Source organism: Ixodes scapularis, unplaced genomic scaffold, assembly GCF_016920785.2.
Source record: "Ixodes scapularis isolate PalLabHiFi unplaced genomic scaffold, ASM1692078v2 PGA_scaffold12__126_contigs__length_90152505, whole genome shotgun sequence".
In the NCBI taxonomy this organism is placed as follows: Eukaryota; Metazoa; Arthropoda; class Arachnida; order Ixodida; family Ixodidae; genus Ixodes; species Ixodes scapularis.
In genome coordinates this window covers 4,332,779-4,354,078 of record NW_024609838.1, presented here as the reverse complement: position 1 = coordinate 4,354,078, position 21,300 = coordinate 4,332,779, and the positions used below count along the sequence as shown (strand labels likewise).

General features: G+C 49.2%; 1 protein-coding gene across 1 annotated transcript; it reads right to left on the bottom strand.

Moving 5' to 3' along the window:
- Positions 1–1,185: 1,185 nt before the first annotated feature.
- LOC8024489 (protein limb expression 1 homolog) lies at positions 1,186–21,257 on the bottom strand. Its single transcript, XM_042289382.1, has 4 exons — positions 20,775–21,257; positions 5,790–5,953; positions 3,296–3,436; positions 1,186–1,661 (listed from the first exon to the last, which is right to left on the bottom strand). Exons 1-4 carry the CDS (start codon positions 20,959–20,961, stop codon positions 1,239–1,241), a joined length of 915 nt encoding a protein of 304 aa, XP_042145316.1. The 5' UTR covers positions 20,962–21,257; the 3' UTR covers positions 1,186–1,238.
- Between the last annotated feature and the right edge of the window lie 43 nt (positions 21,258–21,300).

Below are 21,300 nucleotides of genomic sequence, written 5' to 3'. Positions count from 1 at the left end.
TGGACTCTTTACCACGGTACTACAAGTATGATGTACCATCTAAATCTAACGTTTCCAGTGGAACGCAAGAGAATAGCACCATACGCTCACTTCCTCCGCCCTCCGCTGGGGCGTGCCAGATGCCCGTCATTGGTTTGACACGTAAAACGCCCAAATTTGACTTTCTTTTGACCAGACGCTCAAACTGTGGTTAGGCAGTCTGACCAATAAAATTAGGTCTGGCACTAGTTACTACTGGCACCTCCCGTTTCCAGTGTTTTATGTGGAATAGCACTTGCGCGATTTGCCCAGATGGACCCGAAGAATTGCAGCGGAAGTCTAGTCACTCGTGGAATCTTGGGATTGGCTATCGTGCAAATTGCGGCACTACGAGCTGACTGCTTGTAGTGCCACACGCCTTTCCTGCATACTTTATGCATTGATGTGCTTGTCGGGCCAGTGGTTAGTGCTGATGCAATGTCTTAGGAAGGTGCATGGCCCTTAATTAGTTTATTTATAGATGTTTTATATATATAGTTTTTAATAGTTTATCACATTTTGGTTGCCTTGTCTGGGAGTTTTACCACTCCGGCCAGCATTCAGTTAGATTATCTCACAATATGGGGCCTGGAACGCATGTTCAAGTGTCCTGTACCACCCATGCATCGAAAGGGTTTCCGAAGAGGCAACAAATGTTGGAAAATTTTGTAGCGTTAGCTACACTGGCCGAGGTTGAGCAGTTTTGCGTGGCCCTCATAATGAGCCGTGCCCATTATACGGAGCGCGCGGCAGCGGCGGAGCTCCGCATAATGAGCACGGCGCCGTGCGCTCCGCATAATGGGAGCCATGCGAAGCTGCCGCCGCGCGCTCCACTGTCGCTGCGCCCGTCTCGCCGATCTGCGCATTTGAGAGGAGTGACGTCGTAGCCGCGGCAGACGCACTGGCACCGCCGCGTGCCCAGCTGTGCGCCTCTGTTGCGGAGTAGCCAAGTCTGCCGCTGCAGCGGAGCCGCTTGATAGCGCCTCTCATTTTGTGCGCATAAGCTCACGCTATGTACATCCTGGCATAGCCAAGCTAAGCCACTGCAGTCTTTCCGCTTAAAGTTGTATGTCGATCGTGACCGAAGGGAAGGGAATCGTTTCTCCGTACGGGGGGGTTGGGGTGGGGGGGACCATGGGCGTCGAAATAAGTCCACGAAACGACGACTCACATCTTTCAAACGCCCCGGCTGTTCTGTACAAAGGGTGTGGGGCCTCTCTTTATTGGCTAGGGGGTCTGGGTGGAGGTGGCGGGGCCTTGTCCCTCAGCTGGGCGCACGCCAGCCCGAGGATGTCCTGCTTCTCCTTGGGAAAGCGCAGCTCGCGCCCCGCCAGCCGCGCCGCCTCCAGCTCCGCCCGCGCCGCCGCCATCTCCTGGGCGATGCGCCCCGGCGCGTGGTGCTCCCTGGCCGCCCAGTCCAGCGCCATCTGGGAGCGCATGTCGTCGTCGAGCGGCCGCTGGGAGTAGTGCGCCAGCACCTCCTGGCGGGAGCACTGCCGCTCTCGCATGGCCTTGAGCGACCCGTTCCAGTGGAGCAACTGGAAGACTGTCATGAGCTCTTGGAACTCGAGCATGGTGCGGCCGCGGTTGGCCTCCAGCATGAAGCGGAAGGCATCCACCCCGCCAGACTGACTCGCCAGGTTCTGCGGGGAAGGCAGACGACGAAGATCAGAGCCGCGCACAAAACAAAGTGTTCTCAACTACTCGTTCCAACTGTACTTTGTTTCACTGTACGTCCGGACACAGCCGATAAGACCAACCGAGCGGCGTCAAAGGCGCATCAACGCACGGTGTTGTCGTGTTTTTGTTTGTGTTCTTTCGTCGCTGAACTAATCGCGTACAGAGATGGCCCAGTGACTTGCCCCTTTGATGCTGTTCAATAGGTCCCATAACCTCGTAGCACTGACTGCGTCGGGACCTGAGGTGAACCGGAGTATGGAGCCATTGGATAGGCCACACTCGGTCACCACCCCGTTCCTCCACTTTCTTTGCGGGTGCCTCTATTTCGCGACTCCGGAACTTTAGATACCTTGGCAGCTCGAGCGATAGCATTTTGTTCCATCGCAGATCATTGCAATGTTTCTGGAGGAGGTGAAGCAGTTTCCTACGAATTTGGATGGAGTTGATAGCTGGCAACAATGATTCTAAGCACACGGGTGGCTGAAGTGTTGTTACCTTGAAGCATAGCTTAGCGGCTCTAAACATTGTTTTACCTTGCATCTGGCTGCAGCAGACTCCAAGAGCCATCCCAGCCAATACAGCTCTGACAGCAACACGACTTTTTAGCGCGCATCGCGGTGCTTCCTTTTTGAGGGTCAAGGCGTACCTCTTGCGGCCTGGGATGGACTCCAATGGCCCTGCAGTTGGTCGCAAGGTTAATCTAGTTTGCGCAGGTGGTTATTTTATCTGCAGCCTGATATTTAAGGAATGGTGGCTAATTTTTGGTTCGCAATTGCATTGGAGAACCCCGGTTTGTTTTTCAACTGCAGGCTTGGAGGCAAGTGGGTGGACCTGCTGCAGTGGCATTGCAATGATCTCTAATGCTCATTCTCTTTGATACAATAATAGAGTTAAAATATAATACTAGAGCTAAAAGGGGAGTGATGGAGAACGGTGAGCTTGGCAAGGAGCAAGACAAGATAGCTTGGTATGTTGGTCGTTTGACCAAAAGTATGGCTATGAGCAAAGTGCATTTTTCGAGGTTAAACTACAGGGGGCAGAAGGAAAAGGTTCCTTCTGTTGGCACCAAGTGTTCCCTACAAAAAGCGCAATTGATGTCGCCAGCAAAAACTCGCCAGTAATATCTGTCAAGTCAAAAGTCAAATTTGGGGTTTTACGTTCCAAACCTACGACGGGCATCTGGCACGCCCCAGCAGAGCACCGAGGATAAATTTCAACCACCACCTGGGGATCTTTTGACGTGCAACCGAATGCTCTGTTACACGGCGCCCTCTCCACAATAAGCCTCAGTCATTACGGGCATCTCGTAAGATGTTTTAAGACGTGTGGTCATAAGCAGTCCCAAAAGTGTGAACCAGCCATTACACACAACAGATATGTGACCACCTGACTCAAAAGGGATATTCGCAACATATTGGACCATTCCGATTTCTTTTTCCTCCATAATTTTTTTATGTGATGTTTTCAACACATTTTCTAGTTATAATACTCCACTGTTCGATACTATGTCAACAAAGGAGCGGTTTTCCTCGGGAGACTTCTGACAAGGGACGTTGTCGACACTGTTTCACCCAATGTACCTTGGAAAGGTACTCACCCCAAAGGAAGCCCTCGCTTCCCTGACAGCCTGGGCCACAAACTCGTCCGATATCCTTCGGCTGGGATGCTCGTTGAAGACTGAATTGACGAGGGCAATCTTGGCGGCGCTGCGGCGGGCTTCCGCCTTTGTGGGGCAGTTCTGTAAGGGCGCACTCGGCATCATTACAGTGGTCGGCAACCGATCGATGGGCCGCATTTTTTTCCCCCCACTCCTAGCAGATATTCCTGAAGTTTGAGGGCTGCCACTTTGCAAAGAACAATAAAATAACCTGGGCTCTGTCGATGATGCGCGCGGGTGTGATATTGGGTAGCGATACGAAAATAGATCGTACGCATAAGGCATCAAATGGACTAAGGCATAAGAGCACGATGAACCTGTAGTCGTTGCCCAATGATTGCTGCGGCACAGGTAACTCTGTGCTCGCAGCCATACATTCAATACTGGCAGTAGGTTTCGCCTTCACCCAATATCCTAGACCAGCTTTTGGTGAACTGCCCGGTAGCTGCGTTAACTTTCAGCAAATTTGTCGAGGTAAAGCTGCAGTGGTGTGATGAGAGTTGCCCCATCTCATCTTTTGGGAAGGGCAATGTGACCAGCACAACGTGACTGTCAATTTGGAATTCTTAAATTGTGCCAGGCAGTTCTACTGATTCATAAAAGCATGCCAGTTGCATCAGTTGTTTAACTGGAGGTCAACGCCAAGCTTAAAAGTCTCTCCAGCAGTCGCAAGACAAGTTGAAAGCTCTCCTCGGAAGCAACTCCGAGTTCCAACAGCGTTCTGCCCACTTTAAGAATGAAACTACTTCAAGTCCTTTAACGGGCATACCACAGCCGCTGTCAATGTCCTTTGTCTAATATGCTAAAAAAAAAAATCCCAGAAAAAAAGAAAAGAAAAGGAAAACTTTGAGCAATATTTATACCGAGAGACATGTTTGTGCAACCAAAGTTAAAGGTCGATGACCAGAATCGGGGAGATTCTGCAAGGCAGAAGATGCTCCTCACCATGGGGGAGGAGGAAACAGGCAACGGTGGACAGGGTAGGAGGGTGGGGAGAAGGGAAAAGTGGAAAGTGTGAACTAGTCGCCGGTCTTTAACCTCTACTTCAAGGTTATGTAAAAAAAGTTTCCACAGGGGAATTTTTTTTCTTTTTTGTGATATACATGATTTGGGCATTTTAAACAATGTTCTCCGAGTTCAGTGTTAGTGCTACCGCTTGTCCCCTTCGTTCAGACAAACTTATTTTTAGTTGCAATCTGTCTTATAAAGACAACGAAACCAACAAAAAAAAGGAAAGGGGGGGGGGAGAGAGGCTTTCATCTTTCGAAAGTTTTGTCGGAAGTTTATGTGCCCCGTACGCAGGTTTGGGCTGCTGCACTTTGGATCGGCCAATAAAGACAAGGCCTTACTTCACGTCATCGCTAGTGGATTGGCACCAACTAGAGCACTATATAGCTCCTTCGGAGCAGAGTAGCACAATCTAGAACGCCATCTCTCGGCGACTAGCGACAAACGCCAGGAGGTTTTAACTTCAGTCAGAAATGCATGGGGAACATGAGAAAATTGTTGTTTCTTGAATATTTTTGGGGTGTTGGGAATGATAATAGTTTTTGACATAATAAAGGGATGTACGATAATTTTCGCTAAGTTGTGTGTCATGTAAGAACATAATTTTTTTTTTTTTAAATTGCCCGAGTAGCATTATGCAGCAGATGACGCGGCAACTTCACGCCGTTCACGTGACCCGCTCCGGCCTACCCATAAAGTCCATCTCCGCTGCGTAAAACAATCGTCTGCTTCAAACGCCATTGCCTTTGAAATAGCCGTCTCAAAATTTTCACACGTATCCAATATCAAGAAAACTTTGATAAAGTGTTGGTGCTTTACCAACTTCACGACAGAATAGTTTCGAAAATTGTGAGCTCGGCGTTCATTTTTTAATCAGCCGTGTTGCGTGGATCTTCATGTGTTCACCCATAGGGCGGGCGCTTCCTGGAACCCTCAGTACCACATGACCAGGGTGTAAGATAGACAGGTGGGGAAACGAGAGCCAGATCAGCGACCGGATTGTGTCCCCTTCAGTTTTCTCTTTTTCTGTGGCGCCATCTATGTGGAGCACCGCGGACTCTCACTCCGGGTGCACGACCCGTGGCGATTGGCTAAACTGACGGAGATAGTTTCTCGTGGATTTTCAATGGAAGATTGTCGTGCTCTCAGTTTATTTTGCGCACTCTCCCACAGAGTTCCACGCAAATTCGATTCCGACTTTTTTTCCTCTCGCCGCAGCGCCATCTGTCGCTAATCGGGGGTACCCGCAAGCAGACGAGTACACAATTCGGTCACGGCGCTGTGGTAGGCTTCTATGGGCCGTTTTCCCACCTGTCTATCTTACACCCTGCACATGACACACGCCGAGATGCTCTCTCGGCAAAACACGCGGATGAAAGGATGGCAGATCTGCTCCGTAGGAGCTATACAGTGCTCTAGCGCCCACCTGAAAGCTTCCGAAGCAGCTTCCGCCTGGGAGGGTGACGAAGCAGACGTAGGGAGGACTGCAGGCAGGTACGGACTCGTACACCACCATGGCCGCCGGTAACTCCGGTCGGCTGCCGCTCTTTTTCATTTGCCAGAACTCCTGGAGGGCTTCCACCACGTTCACTGCAAGAGCACAAAATCCTGTCTTGAATGCACCGTATCAAAACTGCGCGCCAGTTTTGCTCCAGAATTTATTGGACACGACGGTTGCGTCATCGTTCGGCATGACCTCGGCTCAGTTCGCCTAGAAAACAAGCGCTGCGTCAGTGTACGGCGAGAACTTGGATCCAGTCGCACACTTCCTAAGGGTGGATGAATAGTAGGGGTGTCGCAAACATTTGTCGAACCTCGATTTTGAAATCGAACCTCAAGGTTCTACTGGTTCGCTGAGAAGTTCGACTTATGGACAATGTTGCCCGGCTTCTACATGAATATTTCAAATTTTGGGAATAGCGACATCTGTGCAAATCTGCGAGGCACAAAAGAGGATCCTGATCAAAGGGGAGCTCCCTCCTCCCCTTTTCTGTGGTGGTCATCGGAGCGCTCTTTGAATGATATTACGTGCATCGGGCGGCAGCTTGCGCCACCTGGCCTAGAAACCTTTACACCTCTCTCAATTTTGCTCTAAATTTCGTTTCTTGATAAAACCCAAAGAAAATGCTGTCCTTAATGTTTTGTTTTAATGGGGTTCGACGTTTGTCTTTCATTGAAGCAGTGTCTGATCCTTTAGTATTTATTTATTTACTTCTTTCAACACCCTCAGGGTTTATAGGCAGGAGAGGGGGAGGGAATACAAAATCACACAGAAGAAAATTAACAGAATAGGAATACAATGTATGTTTGATAAGTTTTTTTTTTTTCTGCCGAATTACAATTTTTTAGCACAGCCCAGAAATGTTTTCCATCATTGTGAATATGTAAATTATATAAAATACGAATTCGGGCTCTTTGTAGTTTTAAAGTGGAGGTGAAGTCGTGAGCTCTTTATTTATCATCGCCAATTTTAAAATGCGATTATTTCTAATTATTTCTTGGATCAAATAAAATACATTGCACACATTGAACCAAACAAATGTCGGACAAACTCGTTCCTGTTTTATTTCTACAAGTGTGTGTGTGTGTCTTTTCTTTTTTTTTTTAATTGAATACACGCTAGGATTGCGAACAAGACAATGCATAACGCACTTTGAATGTGACTTGGAGACTTTTAACGACACTGGTCGCGTAAAAAATGCTAAGATGCCGTGAACGACACAAGAACAACACTACGCCTGGTTACAAAAAACGTGAACTGATAAAAAAAAAAAAAAAACACACACAGCATTTTGTGCACTCTTTTTGAAAACTTGTAGCTGGGAAATACGCCTATTAAAAGTAGCAGACGACGCACCATCTTTCAACGGTTCCGAGCGTTCGGACCATCCAAGAAACCTAGCAGACGGTACGCACCCCCTCCCCGGCAATTTTCTGCTCGAGCGCCGAGAAAGCCGTGAAAAGAACGCCGAGGCTCGGAGCGCGACCTGGCCGGCCAACAACGAACCAACGAGGCGCTTCTGCCGCACGCGCGCGTCGGGACAGCGGGGCACATTCCAAGGCGGGAGGAGCTCGGACGCCACGAGAGCGCGTGTTTCAGTGGCGCGCCGGGGGCAAAGGCCGCGCACGCTACGTGCTCCTCGGCCAGCGTCGTCGGAGGCTGCTCCAGATGCAGCGGAGCGGCGCGAGCTGGCCGCCGAGACGAATGACCCCTTTATGGCTGCTGGCCGGCAGCTCCGCCTAATTGCCCCGGCCGCCTCCCCGGCGTACGCGATGCCGTCCGACAGGGCACCGGAGAGGTCGGTCCGGCGAGGAAAACATGCGCCCACCGCCACCGCATACGTCCCCGCGCGCCGCTGCTCCGCGGCGTCCGAGTAGCAGACGACGGGCGTCGACGGGCAACGCGCGCAGAGAACGCATCGGTAGGCAGCGCGCATGCGCAGATAGTAGTAGTAACTGCGTGTGCATAGTATCCACCGGCACGACCCCATGTGATACAAACTATGGCGCAATCGGTACGACTACATGCGACTGCTATTACTTAGCAGACGACGTGTCGGTACTACTGGTACTACTGGTACTACTCGGTAGGCAGTGCGCACGCGTAGTTAGTAGTAGCGGTAGTGGTAACTTCGGTACGAACTGCGCATGCATATCCACTAGCACGGTCCCGTGCAATGGGATATCCGTGCCCGCCGGACCAATCAGACGCCTCCCCTTCATCACCTGACCACGTGACAAAAGAGACGCGTACCACTCGTCCAACGAGGACGTATCTTCCCCGCAGTCTCATTACAGACTCTGTGAACGAGATGACTTCCGGTTGACCAGCTTCTTGTCATTAGCTGCGTTCGATTTACTTACACCTCTTGCGCCAGTGCAGAAAAGTATAGGGCAATCTACTTCCGGTACTGTGTATTGTTTACGTTTTAATGAGCAAGAATGAGAGGCGCGTCTTATAAATGGACGCTGACAGGGTATTTTTGCCCGCCAAGGTTTTGGTTTGTACATGACATACGAGAGAACAACTACCCAGAACACAATTTGCGGCTCGAAATTCGCCCGAAAACCGCCGACTGAGAACTGGCTGGTTTGAGTTGCGCGCTTTCTCTCTTCTCCGCGGTCACGTGCCGTTTTCTATGGCAAACCACCAGAGATAATCAAAGTCGTGACTCGTGGGTCATCAAAGGCACACACTCAGTACTAAAAATGTTCAAAAAATAGGATGCCCATTTTTTGTGGCTTCTACAAAGCTGCAAATACGTTGAGTGAAAGGAAGAAAAAAAAAAGCTGCAGAGCCACGTGACTTCCGGTAACTTTCTTCCCTCAGAGTCCAGTTTCGGTTTTGTTGCGTTTTTCTTTTTCTTTTTTTTACTTTATTAAAAATATACCTGATGCTGTAGCAAAATATTGATTGGCCAGTCTTCTGACACCCATAATAGATCGCCTGATAAAAATAAAGCAAACTTTTTGGGCGGTGTCAGAGTCCCTTTAGGATTTTTTTTTTTTTTTTTTTTTTTTTGGGGGGGGGGGGGGGGGAAGGGAAATCAGGAAAGCTGTGTCTTTATTTTGTACGTGGCGTTTTGCTAGAGTTTGTTCAAGACTGTCACATAAACCACATGTTCACAAGCTCGTAGGCACGCGAAAGTTAACGTTAAGAAATAAATCTGATGGTAACGCAATTTATGCTCTGCAAATAATTCTGCTCTAAGTTAAAAAAAAACACACCTTATTCTGTGATAAAAATCTGCGTTCAGGCAAAAAGAAAAAAAAAGTTATAAAAATTAATCGATTCTAGTGTTTGCACGTGAAATCGACGCGCGCGTGACAGAAACGGTTCGCGCTCGACGGTCACGGCTCGCTGCGACTTTTATTTCGCGGAGATCTGCCACAGCTCAATTGTCTGGTCAACTGCAAATCATTACAGGACTCCATGAAGCCAGTGGGTGCGGAAAACTTGACGAAAGACCGCTTTAATTGCGGAACTTCCTGTGGAAGTTCCGTTTCGTGCCCTCGAGCAGGTGAGCCGAAGCATGGAGGAGAGAAGTGAGGCCTCTTCCCCTCATTCTCAAGCGTTCCAAGAGGATCGTGACGTCATACTCCTTGCCCGTTCGCGGCCTTCCTTTCCAAAAATATGGCCATCCGTTGCATATATCGCTGAATGAGTGACGTTTTGGAGTTCGTAGCCAGTGGCAAACCAACTTGTTTTTGATTCGGGGGGGGGGGGGGGGGGGGGGGGCAAACCAACTCGCCCCCCCCCCCCCCCCCAAGGGCCGCGGGGGGGGGGGGGGGCGGTGCTCTTGGTATCCCTTGGACGCCGCCGGCCAGTGTTTCCCCTGCCCAGTGGCGGCTGTTTCCGGGGGGGGGGGGGGGGGGGGGGCAAAGCACATGCCTTGACCCCCCCGTTCGTAGCGTTCCTTCGCGAAATCCAAATTTCGGTTCAGCATCCCCTTAAAGGCCGGTTCTCACATGCAGCGGAGCGCTGATGTAGCGCTTCTCACGTGCCGTCAGCTACTTATCGTCTGCCATGAGCAACAGTTTCGACGGTGCGATACAAAGCTGGTGAACGCTCCCGTCAGCACGCGCTTAGCGCGAGGTAAGCGCTATGCTTGTAGCGCTCCGCTGCATGTGTGAACAGGCCTTTAAAGTGAAGGAATGGCATGTAATCAATCAATATATATATATACTAAACAATGTCTCACCTTATTTTAAAATGTAGAAGTCAAAAAGCCTTCGTGTTTCCCACATCTTTCACTTCACTGCCACACAAAGTTGGGAACTGCGCACATGTGTGCCGGTGCGCCATGAACAGTGTAAGTTTTTAGTCACAAAAAACTGTCACTCGCTCGCATTCGTAACTTTACCAGGCGATCCTCGTTGAGGAGGTACGTCGTGGGCTTGCGCAGTGAGCGCGCACGTTATATAAGTACACACTAAAAACTTTTACAGTAAACCAGCTCGTCCCAGGGTTAATACCCAAAGGGTGTTAGAGCAACACCCTTCGGGTGCTGACGAACGCCCTAAGAAATAGGATGCTGGAGATTACAGCAGATTGATGTGCCACTTGCGCCAAACTGGGCCAAAGTGCTTGCCATCCTGCTACATTCTACCATAATGTGAGGAATTTGCGTCAACGTTGCGCCAAAACTTAATCCCACTTCAATTAATACCGAAAATATAATAGCTCAGGCCTCGCTACCCGGCCAGATCGCTGCGATAGGCTTTTAATTGGTTTTCAGAACTTTTTTTTTTCCATTATTATTGCCTGAAATAACGTACTGTTCGATTGCATTTCGTATAAAAGACTGCCATCACGTTATCTTCGACTGACACTACTCGGAAGTTTCGCAATAATTATTCTGCTCCCGTTGAGTACGCTTCTCACCGCACGCTGGTGTACTGCAGGGAAGCAAATATCGCAGAGCAGGCATCGCGACGTTGCGCGCCTTGCTTCGCCGCAGCGCACCCGCGTGCTGAGGGGAAAGCCCTCCTCCAGAGCGAGACGCGACACTATTTCCGAATACAACTTCGATCGGCTTGTACACACCTGTCTAAAAAAACGCTCATAGGACGCCGCCATGTTGCTGATGCTGATGCGGTTGGAACGAGTCTCGCGCCCTCTATCAGACCTGCCCTTCGTTCTAACCTTGGACATATTTCAAACCCAACACCAAATATCAGGGTTAATGACGTTCGTGAGGGGGAGCACTGGAAAATACCCATAAATCGTACTAATTACGGGTTCCAAATGCTAAGATATAATCTTCCATTTGTTCTAAATAAACTTCAGAAGCATTATTTGACAAATATCGAGACTGAATCCCAGCACAATTAGATTTTTTTTTTTTTCTGCATTAAAATTTCACTTGTATTGTGGGGTCGTGTATTCTGTATATTTCTGTTATCCTTGAGGTAATACGATTATTATTTTTACAGTCCTGTCGTGCGCCTAATATATTTTTTTATTTGCTGCGTGATTAATTGATGCTGTTCTTTTTTTATTTTTTTTCTTCTTAATGTTAAAAGTTGAAAACTAAATATTAACATTTGATGTTTAGTATGTCGCCGTGTGCCAATTGTAAGGATGCAGAGGCCTTGTCCAAATCAAACTTCAAAACTTTTTTGCTTCTGCAGCCTACATCGGTTTCTGATGTGAAATACAGATTGATTGATTGATTGATTGACTGTGCAAACCCGCTCAGCGCGATTCTCTAGCTATGTTTTGCGGTTTTGCATTCGACTCGTTCTGGCCCTTCTAGAAAATGTCCACTTAATTTTTCTAACGCATGCTGCGTACCCCTTTCTGTGTTACCTTCCACTGTAAGAACTAGGGCTGGTCAGTGCCTGCCCATTCATGAGTTTTTGCTCGACATTCACGGCAAACGAAGAACGGGATCGAAGAACGTCGAACGGCCTTCGACGCGATTTTGCGAACCAATGACAACTGTTCTCCCCCTCCCCGAGATAATCCGCGTGCATCGAACATATTACACTCGCTAAAATTGTATGCCCGTGTTCTGTCTATCGGTAAACACGTTATTTGTGAGCGTGAAAAATGCATGCCTGTCGGCTGTCGTCTGTTGTAAATTCTTTTCGACAGCTAAGCGCTTTGTCTTTTGGCACGCGGCTAATCGGGCTACGCCGACAAAACTTATCGCAAAAAGAAAAAGACAACATTTTAGTTGAATTTGTTGTCGCGCGTGTACCTAACAAAATTATTATACAGTTTCTTTTCTTTTTTTTAATTGTGACACAATGCTTTCTCAATGTCCTCGAGTACATACATACATTATGAAACACAAAATAGGGACGAAGGAAGGCCATGACGCAACTACGTGAGAAAATTTGCTACCAACCTGAAAAAAAAAAAGTTTCTTCTCGAGCGGCGCGGTGGTGTTCGTGCGCGTTTATCCAACATTAATATACCTACGTTTTAAAAGCGCACTCTCGTACAAATTATTATATATATATATATATATATAATATAAACGTAATATACAACGCGTTATCAAGGTTAAAAGTGCCAAATTTATATTTACGATTATCCCCGTAACCGCGGGACTACGCGCAGTCCCGCAGCTCCCCCACACTTTTCGAATGAACCGGCTCCGAATTTCTGATGCGACATCTTCTTCCCTCATGCAAGCTCCGATTCTGGTAAATTTACGTCTCGTGTGAGCTGCTGACTGTCTGAAAAGGAACGCTGAGACAATTCAGAAGGGGAAAGAACCGAAAAAAAACAACAAAAAACATCCAGTCATCGCCGCAGGGAGCGCACACGAGCAAGAGATTGGTTGACAATTTAAGCCTCTGGTCCCACACTGCTGCCGTTGCTCTCGTATGTGTGTGTGTGTGGCTCTTTCAATCCTCCTACCCGTCGTGTTTTTTTGTTGTTTTTTTCTCGTCATTGCAGTTTCAAGTAGTTTTTTTTTTTTTTTTTTGTATGTGTGTTCGCTTCATACTACGGCATTTACGTGGATTCGCGAAACAAGTCCTGCTACGGTTTGAGTGACGTGTGTAGCAACTAGTCAACGATGACACTGGGCGATGACCTCTTTCGACAGAGAGACTTCTTCAAGTATGTGTTCAAATGTTTTCGTGGTGGATCTTGTGGGACGTATGGATACGATGGACAGGTGAGAAACAACTTATTTACGGGCTTTCTTGGTCATGAAGACGCAAGTAAAATGCTGCAGTCGATTTTTTTTTTTCTTAAATCTCGTGATAGAATGAATCTTGTTCTTCGTCATTATACATTCGCTATTGCGTCGATTTTTGTAAATATGCGTGGTAATATTCTAGTTTTTACTGGAAGGTAAATAACAAGTTTGTGTGATTATTGAAAGTGCGTCGTTTGTGCTTATGTGTTTATTTATACTAATGTTATTTTATTGCCCTTACCGCGTTCATACTAGGATCTTAATTGTATTAAGGTAATAGTAGTATCGTATACAAAATAGGTTATATTTTGTTCTTAGGCAGGTCGAGCCCATAGGGAGAAGTAAATCAGCTGACCGTAAATAGTAAGTTTAGTACCCCTGCCACACGGAACAGTTAATATATTTTAATTAAATGATACGGGATTTAATCAGCTCGCTGTTTTGAGTGATTATACGAGCGTCGCAAGCAGATTTTTCGACCCCATATTGTCATTCGATCGAAATTACATTAATTTTAATTCAGTGACTGCACGCGATAACATTGCTTGCATGTGCCCCCCCCTTCCCAGGGCCCAGGCCATGACGAGACGCTGTTTACGTGCCATGTAACGAGCTTCTAGTAGTGGCATGTAAACAAAATAACGCCCACGTTGCCCTTATTGACGAAATACATAGGAAATGGAATCCCAGCGTGTTTTCGTTAGCTTCGATCTCCAGTTCTGGCGAGAAGGTAACGCGCACCCCCCCCCCCTTTCCCCCCCCCCCCCCCCCCCCCCCCCCCCCGGGAAAATGGAAAGTCTACGCCGCTGGCTTACATGATCGTAAGTGACACTTGTCGAGCCGTGTCCGCGTTGGCTACGTCTACCTGATTTGTAACTGATCTGCATTACTGTGTCCTATCACTGCGTGTCTCGCCATTTTGTCGACGTATTTCTATATAAAATATGCATCCCTACAGCAATAATTGCGTGACCCAATATTTTCGACTTAAAACAATCACATTTTTCTATAGACGTCTTACGTCCATACCTCGTGCCATTTCGTACCTATTATTTAGCGGTGTAATATTTTGCCCGTGTAATAAAATGTTTCCTAGACCCGTTGCAATGTGCAGCTTTCCTTTTAGCTAATAAGACACGCGTATGTGACGAAAAGCGCGTTACGACGGTCGATCCACGCGCGTTGCCTTCGCTTCGACGCGCGCCCCCGATGGCCTTCCTTTGCGACGTCACGAGAAGAGCGCTACGGCCTTGCCTTCTAGGAGGTGTTGCTTCAACTCGTGGCGTCGGGTGCGTCAGGCACGGAGGACCAAGGGTTTATTTGTGCATGTATACGTTGTATGTGGTGCTCTAGGTCGAGCAGCCGTAACCGAACGGGGGCACGCGGAAGGAGAGCTTGCTCGCGCAGCTGCCGGCGCTCGCGTGGACCGTCGCACTGTCTCGCGGCCGGCATGCCACCAAAGACCAGTACACGACACACCTCCCCCCCTAAATGTAGTCTCGAAGATGCTCCGGACGACGATGTTCGCGTTGAGGACGTCCTGATGGAGCAGCGCCAGGATTGGGAAGATAGGAGGTCGATGTGGATTGACCTGCCTGGTGTTGCTCGGTTCCTTGGTCAGCAGTCGGAGCAGCTGCTAGACGGACGTTCCGGTCTGGATTCGGGCTTGATGTTGCGGAGCTTGTATCAGGAATCTGGACTTCGCAACTCTGGCTTGGACTGCCACTTGGCATGCTGCAATGCCGCGTACGGATATGATGAATGTGTCGCCGCCACACACGACCGTCTTCAAGTTGCACTTGATACGAAAGCGGGCCCAAACGGCAAGAGACCACACCTGGCAACCAGCGGTTCCCGCTCGTGCCAAAATTAATTGCAAAAACTTGACTTCCGGGTTCCAATTGGCGAGCGGCTTGCCGATTGCTGGCCTCAAAGGCTTCTTCCTGGCGCCGGGTTACTGCCGCCTGCTGATCTGGATGTAGGTGATCTAGGGCCGACCGAATCTGCCGCCCAAAAGAAACTCTGCGGGGCTCCTTCCAGTGGAAGTACTGGGAAGGATATGTTGGTCGAAAAGAAACCTGGCAAGACGGGTTGACCAGTCGCCGCGAATGATTTTCTTCAGTGATTTCTTGGTCTCTTGAACCATCCTTTCGGCTTGCCCGTTCGAGGAGGGATGGTATAGGGTGCCGCAAGGACTTGGCGGATGCCATTTCTACGAAGAAACTCTTTAAAATCCCCTGAAGTGAAAGCAGTACCGTTGTCCGACACCAAAACATCAGGCAATCCATGCGTAGCGAAAAGCGTACGTAGAGCTGCGATCACTGTCGAAGCTGACATGGACTTGACTCGTTGAACTTCCATCCACTTAGAGTGCGAATCTACCACGATGAAGAAAAACTCCCCCTGGAAGGGGCCCGCGAAATCAACGTGTAGCCTCGACCATGGTCTTGTTGTGAATTCCCATGGGTGCATGGGTGCGCGGGCTGGCGCGTTTCGTGACTCCTGGCACGGAAAGCAGCAACGTACTCGGCGCTCAATGTCCTGGTCAAGACCCGGCCACCATACACATATCCCCTTGAAAGGCCCTTCATCCTCACCACGCCAGGGTGACCACTGTGAAGTAGGTCCAGAACTTCTTCTCGAAGAAGCGGTGGTACGATAACACGGCTGCCTCACAAGATACAACTGTTGTAAACAGACAGTTCGTCACGGCGATCGTAGTATGGCTTGAAAACTTCAGAAGGTTTCTCAGATGGCCAGCCATGCAAAATCCAACGCAGTACGAGGGCGAGAACGCGACCCTTCCTTGTTAGGAAGGCTATCTTCTTTGAGTCGACAGGCACCTCGGGGGTGGACGCGATGAGCAAAACGTCATGAAGAGGAGGTACCTCGAAGTCCTGAACCTTCTGCGGAAGGCGGCTGAAAAGGTCAGCATTTCCCATCTGCCGGCCAGGTCGGTATGAGCTCGTAGTCGTACTGCCAACATCAGGCTCCAGCGCAAAAGGCGTGGTGACAAGACCTGGGGAATCGGGTTGCGTGGTGACAAGACCTGGGGAATCGGGTTGCTGTGGTGCAGCAACCCCTTGTGGTCCGTAAAGATCTTGAAATGCCGTCCGTACAGAAATTGATGAAACTTGTTCAGTCCCGCGCTATGACAGCCAAAGCCTCACGATCCATCTGTGAGTAGTTTCGTTCTGCTTGTGTCATTGCCCTTGACCCGAACGCTACTGGAGATTCTTGACCCGACGGTGAGACATGGCTCATGACGAATCCTAACCCATACGAAGAAGCATCACAGGCCACTACCAAGGGAAGGGCGACATCATAATGTGCCAGAACCGCGGACGACTGTAATAGATCCTTGGCTTGTCGGAAAGCTGTCGCTTCTTCACTTCCCCATTTCCATGCAGCACCGTTGTCCAGCAACCGATGAAGAGGCTCCAAAACATGAGCAGCCCCTTTCACAAACCGACCATAGAAATTTAAGAGGCCAAGGAAAGACTGCAATTGCTGTTTGTCTTCCGGTTCGGGAGCGGTCTTGATGGCCAGAACCTTGTCTTCCGTAGGATGTATGCCTTTCCTGTCAACTTGGTACCCCAGGAACGTCACTTGAGGCACTCCGAACTTGCACTTGCCCTTGTTCAGGCGGAGACCGTCGTCACTGATTCTCTCCAGCACGGCCCGGAGGCGGGCTTCGTGTTCTTCACTGTTTCTGCCACCAATCACAATGTCGTCGAGGAACACCAGAACACCATCAAGTCCGGCGAGCAATTCTTCCATGTAGCGTTGGAAGATCGCTACGGCTGTAGCAACGCCGAACTGTAGACGTGTGACCCGGAAAAGTCCTCGATGAGTGTTGACCGTTTGGAGATCTGCTGTATCCTTGTCTACTTCCTTCTGCATGGTGGTATGCCTGTTCCAAGTCTAGCTGGGAAAACTTCTGACAGCCAGCCAGTTTGGCAAACAGCTGATCAACCGTAGGCAAAGGGTATGTCTCCCACCGGAGGGCACGGTTTACCGTACACTTGTAATCGCATAGGCGGATGTTCCCATTCTTCTTGAGAATGGGCACGACGGGGGTTGCCCAGGAAGAGTGACGAACAGGCTCAAATATTCCTTGTTCCACCAGTTTATCGATGGCCTCGTCGACTTTTGGCAGCAGCGGAAGTGGCACCTGACGGGCCTTAAAAAACTTGGGACTCACGGCGGGGTCGATATCTACACGAACTGGCGGCCCCTTGCTTCTCCCGAATCCTGCTTGGAACAGCTCAGAAAATTCGTCCATCACATTATGGACTGTGGCTGCCTGAACATGCTGCAACGAGGCGTCGACATGGTTGACACCCTCCAGGGAAATGCCCAAGGACCGGAACCAGTCGCGCCCTAAGAGACTGACGCCAAATCCCTTTACAACCAGAAGCTCCAATTCCACGCTTTTGCCCTTGAAGGAAACGTCCGCTGTTGCTTTTCCAAGAATCCGAAGACTCTGCCGTGTATAAGAGCGCAGCTGGAAGGTGCACGGCCTGAGGCTGCTTTTGGAAATGCGGAGCTGGCGCATCACACGCGGGTTGACAACCGTAAAAGCCGACCCGGAGTCAACTTCCATCAGCAGATTGCAGCCGTTGAATAATACATCGCAAAATACGGGTGGCTCCACGGCGAAGACACAGTAGTCTCTCTTCAATGGGTCCACCGTCACGTATCTCATATTCTCAATAAGTTGTAAGAAAATGTCCGTATAACATAGAATCCTAAGGTCAACATCGTCAACTAAGAACTGATAGTTGAAAAAAAAAAAAAAAAAAGAAATGTCCCATTCGGCATAGGATGGGCCATCAAAACATCTCTCGAATACTTATTTTCTTGAAACAACAATGACAACGACAGAAGCATTTTTTTTCTTCTTTTCTTGCATTTCATAAGGGATTGAATTGCGTAATGACGCATACGAAGCATTGCTCTCGCCAATATTTCACGTAAGGTATATCTCTAAGTCCAAGGAATGTATTTCCAAGTCAAAATGATTGATACGAGGTCATAATTAGGTGATATTTAAACAAGCTCGTCTAAATCTGTTTGAGGTGGGTGTTCCATGCAACCGCATCCCACACTGGGAGTAAAAAGGGTGCATGAATCGAAATAGGGGTCTTGAAAAAGTGTAAACCTCTGGTACAATTGCTTTTTTGCACCCGTAAGGGTACCATCTGCGACACCTAGGGGACGTTATTTGGTCACTGCGGCAATGCCAAGAAGACTACATGGCGCTAACGTGTTGGTGCCACGCAGTATGCAGAGCTGATATGCTTCCTACATGCAAACTAAAGTGTTTTCGCTCACTCCCTCTTTTCAATTTTCCCCAGCGTTACACCACCACGTCGCGGCCTAAAAAGAATCTCTCTTTCTCTCTATATATAGATTATTAATTTCCTTGTTTGCTCCCAATTAGTATGCATACAGTCGACATGCAACACACGCCAGATAGAGAAATCACAAACACAGAAATGAACAAGCGTCGTGAAGGAAGCATATGACACCATATTGCTGCCTTGTTTACAGCTCCTTAGTGTCGTGTGCCCGCCATTTGAAAGGGAATTGTTTTCCCGGGAATATGTTAGCAATTATTAACAATGAAAATATTTTTTTTCCCTCGCCAATATTTTGCATAAAACATAGTTGTCAAGTTTCATGAACTGTATCTCTTACTAAAAAGAAAGAAAAAAAAATATATACAAGTGATAATTACTCGTCGCGGTCGCTAAAACAGCCTCCGCTCAAGCAATTCTAGTGTCGCTCCCCTCTAATGCAGTTATCACACTTTTTACACCCTTTCAAAAAATGGGAGTGTTTTCGGCGTGACAGCATCCTACTTGAAAAAAAAAAAAATATTTGTTTTCCCATACAAAACTATTATCACGCTTGGCGCCATTTCAAGAAATGGGAGTAACTTCGGCGTGACAGTATCCAACTTAAAAATGATTTACTCTCCCATACTTTATTTGCATCGCACTTTTTTACACCCTTTTAACAAATGGGAGTGTTTTCGGTGTGACAGCATCCTACTTAAATATATTTACTTCACTTTCCAATACTGTACTAACCTCACACTTTTTGACACCCTTCTAACAAATATCGGTATACTCCCACTTATTGAAAGGGTGTAAAAAAGGTGCAGTACGGGTAGGTGAACCATTTTTTACTCGACGTTCCACTCGAAAATTATTTACCTCCCAGTACTGCACCTTTTTTACACCCTTTGTCAAGAAATTATGGATGTGGCGTAACAGTACCGTAGAACGTAGTAAAGGATTTATATTACACGGAAGAGGGATGCCAGAATGTTGTAGTCCTTAATGCAAAGCCTTAAGAGCACCTTTATAAACCTCAAAAGGGTTTAAAACTTTTAGAGTGGAAAGTGCGAATAGCTCTATTTTCATAAGGCTATCGCTGTAATTCGATTTCCTGAACAAACGCAGCTGTACGCTTTTACATATGTATAATCGTGCGCATACGCGCAGAGACTTAGACGAATGCTTTTACAATTCGCATTTACGAAACGTTCGATGGACGCAGGGCAGGGTTGGCAGACACCACGCATGCGCAGTCGGTACAAGCTCTCGACGAAGGTCGAGAAACTATCCGCGCAGAGTCGTCACGTGCCGATTGGAGCACAATTATGTTTCCAGTTGTTAAAAACAGAAAGAACGGAAGGGGGGGGGGGGGGTTTAGAGCACGTGCACGGTGGCACCTCTTCCGAGCGCGGTTGCAGACGGCGAAAACTTTGGGTCAAGAGCCGCGGGCGATGCGAGGGAAATAACGAGCACTGTCTAGTCGATCTGATTGTCCTTCTCGATGTTGCGCTAATACCAGCACGCGTAGCAGATGGTAGCGGCAGCAGGGCAGCAGCCGACGCGGCCGTTTTTTGGGCCGAGAGGGCCGCCTCAGCCGGTCTACGCCGCCGCCGCCGCCGAGAGAAAGAAAAGACAAGAAGAAGAAACGAAAACTGGCCAGGGAAGTCGTGATCCAATTCACCCGGATCACCAGCGGGCCCAACTCCTTGCTCCCTCGGAAATGAAAAGGCGACGAGAGAAGGTTGGCGGCGGCGGCGCTGCAGCGAGAGACGAGCTGCGTCAGGGACGACCGACGAATCGGCTTTTCCAATGCCAGCTGGTTTTGCGTTGTCCGGAAGAACAAGTTTGAGCTTATCCAACGCGAGGGGAAGAAGAGAAAAAACGAAACAAATACAAAAAAGACGCCACTCCAGCAGCCACTTGCGCGACGACGACGACGACGACGACCGAGCATCCGTGGGAACGCCGCCGTTTCTCCGGACTTTTATAGCGAGCAGACGCGCCCCGCACCAGCACCGGTCTGAAGGAGGGGGGGGAGCGAAGAAAAGAATCCAAAAGAAGAAACGTAGCACACGCGCACTCGCTCGCTCTGCTACGGCGGATCGACAACCGATGACGGTTTGTTGGTGTCCCACGCCGATCGCTCGACGTTCAACTAATTCGACCCGACCCCCCCCCCCCCCCCCCCCCCCCCCCCCCCCCCCCCCCAGCAAAAAACAAAACCTCACGGTCAAACTCCAAAGCGAAGGATCAAAACAACAGAAATGTCCCATCCCGAAACGATGTCAAGGCGCGCGCGGCGAAACGCGACTTGGAAACGGTTAGCAGCATGATGACCCCGTCCCTTTTAGAATGAAATAAGAGTGAAAAGTGACCCAAGGAAACGGAGCCAAGTATCTATACCTCGGCTGTAGCCTTGCGGGCTCTTGGCGAAGCTGTCCACCACGGCGTCGACGGCCTCCTTGAGCATCGTCTTGGCCCGGAGATCGGACACGGTCTCGGTGACATCCTGCGCGTGTGTCGTCAGCCTCCGCGACGGCGGCACCGGGGGCGCCTTGGTCTTGGCGTGCGGTCGCAGCCCTGTCTGCATGGTCGCGCCGCAACAACAAAGGGGCCCGTACGCTGGGCCGGCGCCGACGGTGGAGGCGGCGGCTCGTCGCTCAGCATCCACCGGCGTCGTGGTGGTGGGAGATCAACGCACGGGCCATGGCTAATCCGAGCGCGGCGTCGCCTGTTCACATCTCCGAGACGGCTCACGGCGACGAGGAGCTGATGCAGCAGACGCCCAATCCCATCTGTGGCCGCATGTGGTGTTGCACGGGCCACCGGCAGACGGGGCGACCGAGCGTGCGCCGACCAGCGCCGACCCGGTTTTTGTTTTTGTTTGGGTTTTGGGGTTCGCGTGCTAGATGGCGCGAGCCATCGCCCA

Coding starts and splice junctions, on each gene's coding strand:
- LOC8024489 (XM_042289382.1), bottom strand. CDS start 20,961: ATGCAGACAGGGCTGCGACCGCACGCCAAGACCAAGGCGCCCCCGGTG. Junction 5,954..20,774: donor CCCGCAAGGCTACAGCCGAG/GTATAGATACTT, acceptor GTGCTCTTGCAG/TGAACGTGGTGGAAGCCCTC. Junction 1,662..3,295: donor AAGCGAGGGCTTCCTTTGGG/GTGAGTACCTTT, acceptor CCTTCCCCGCAG/AACCTGGCGAGTCAGTCTGG.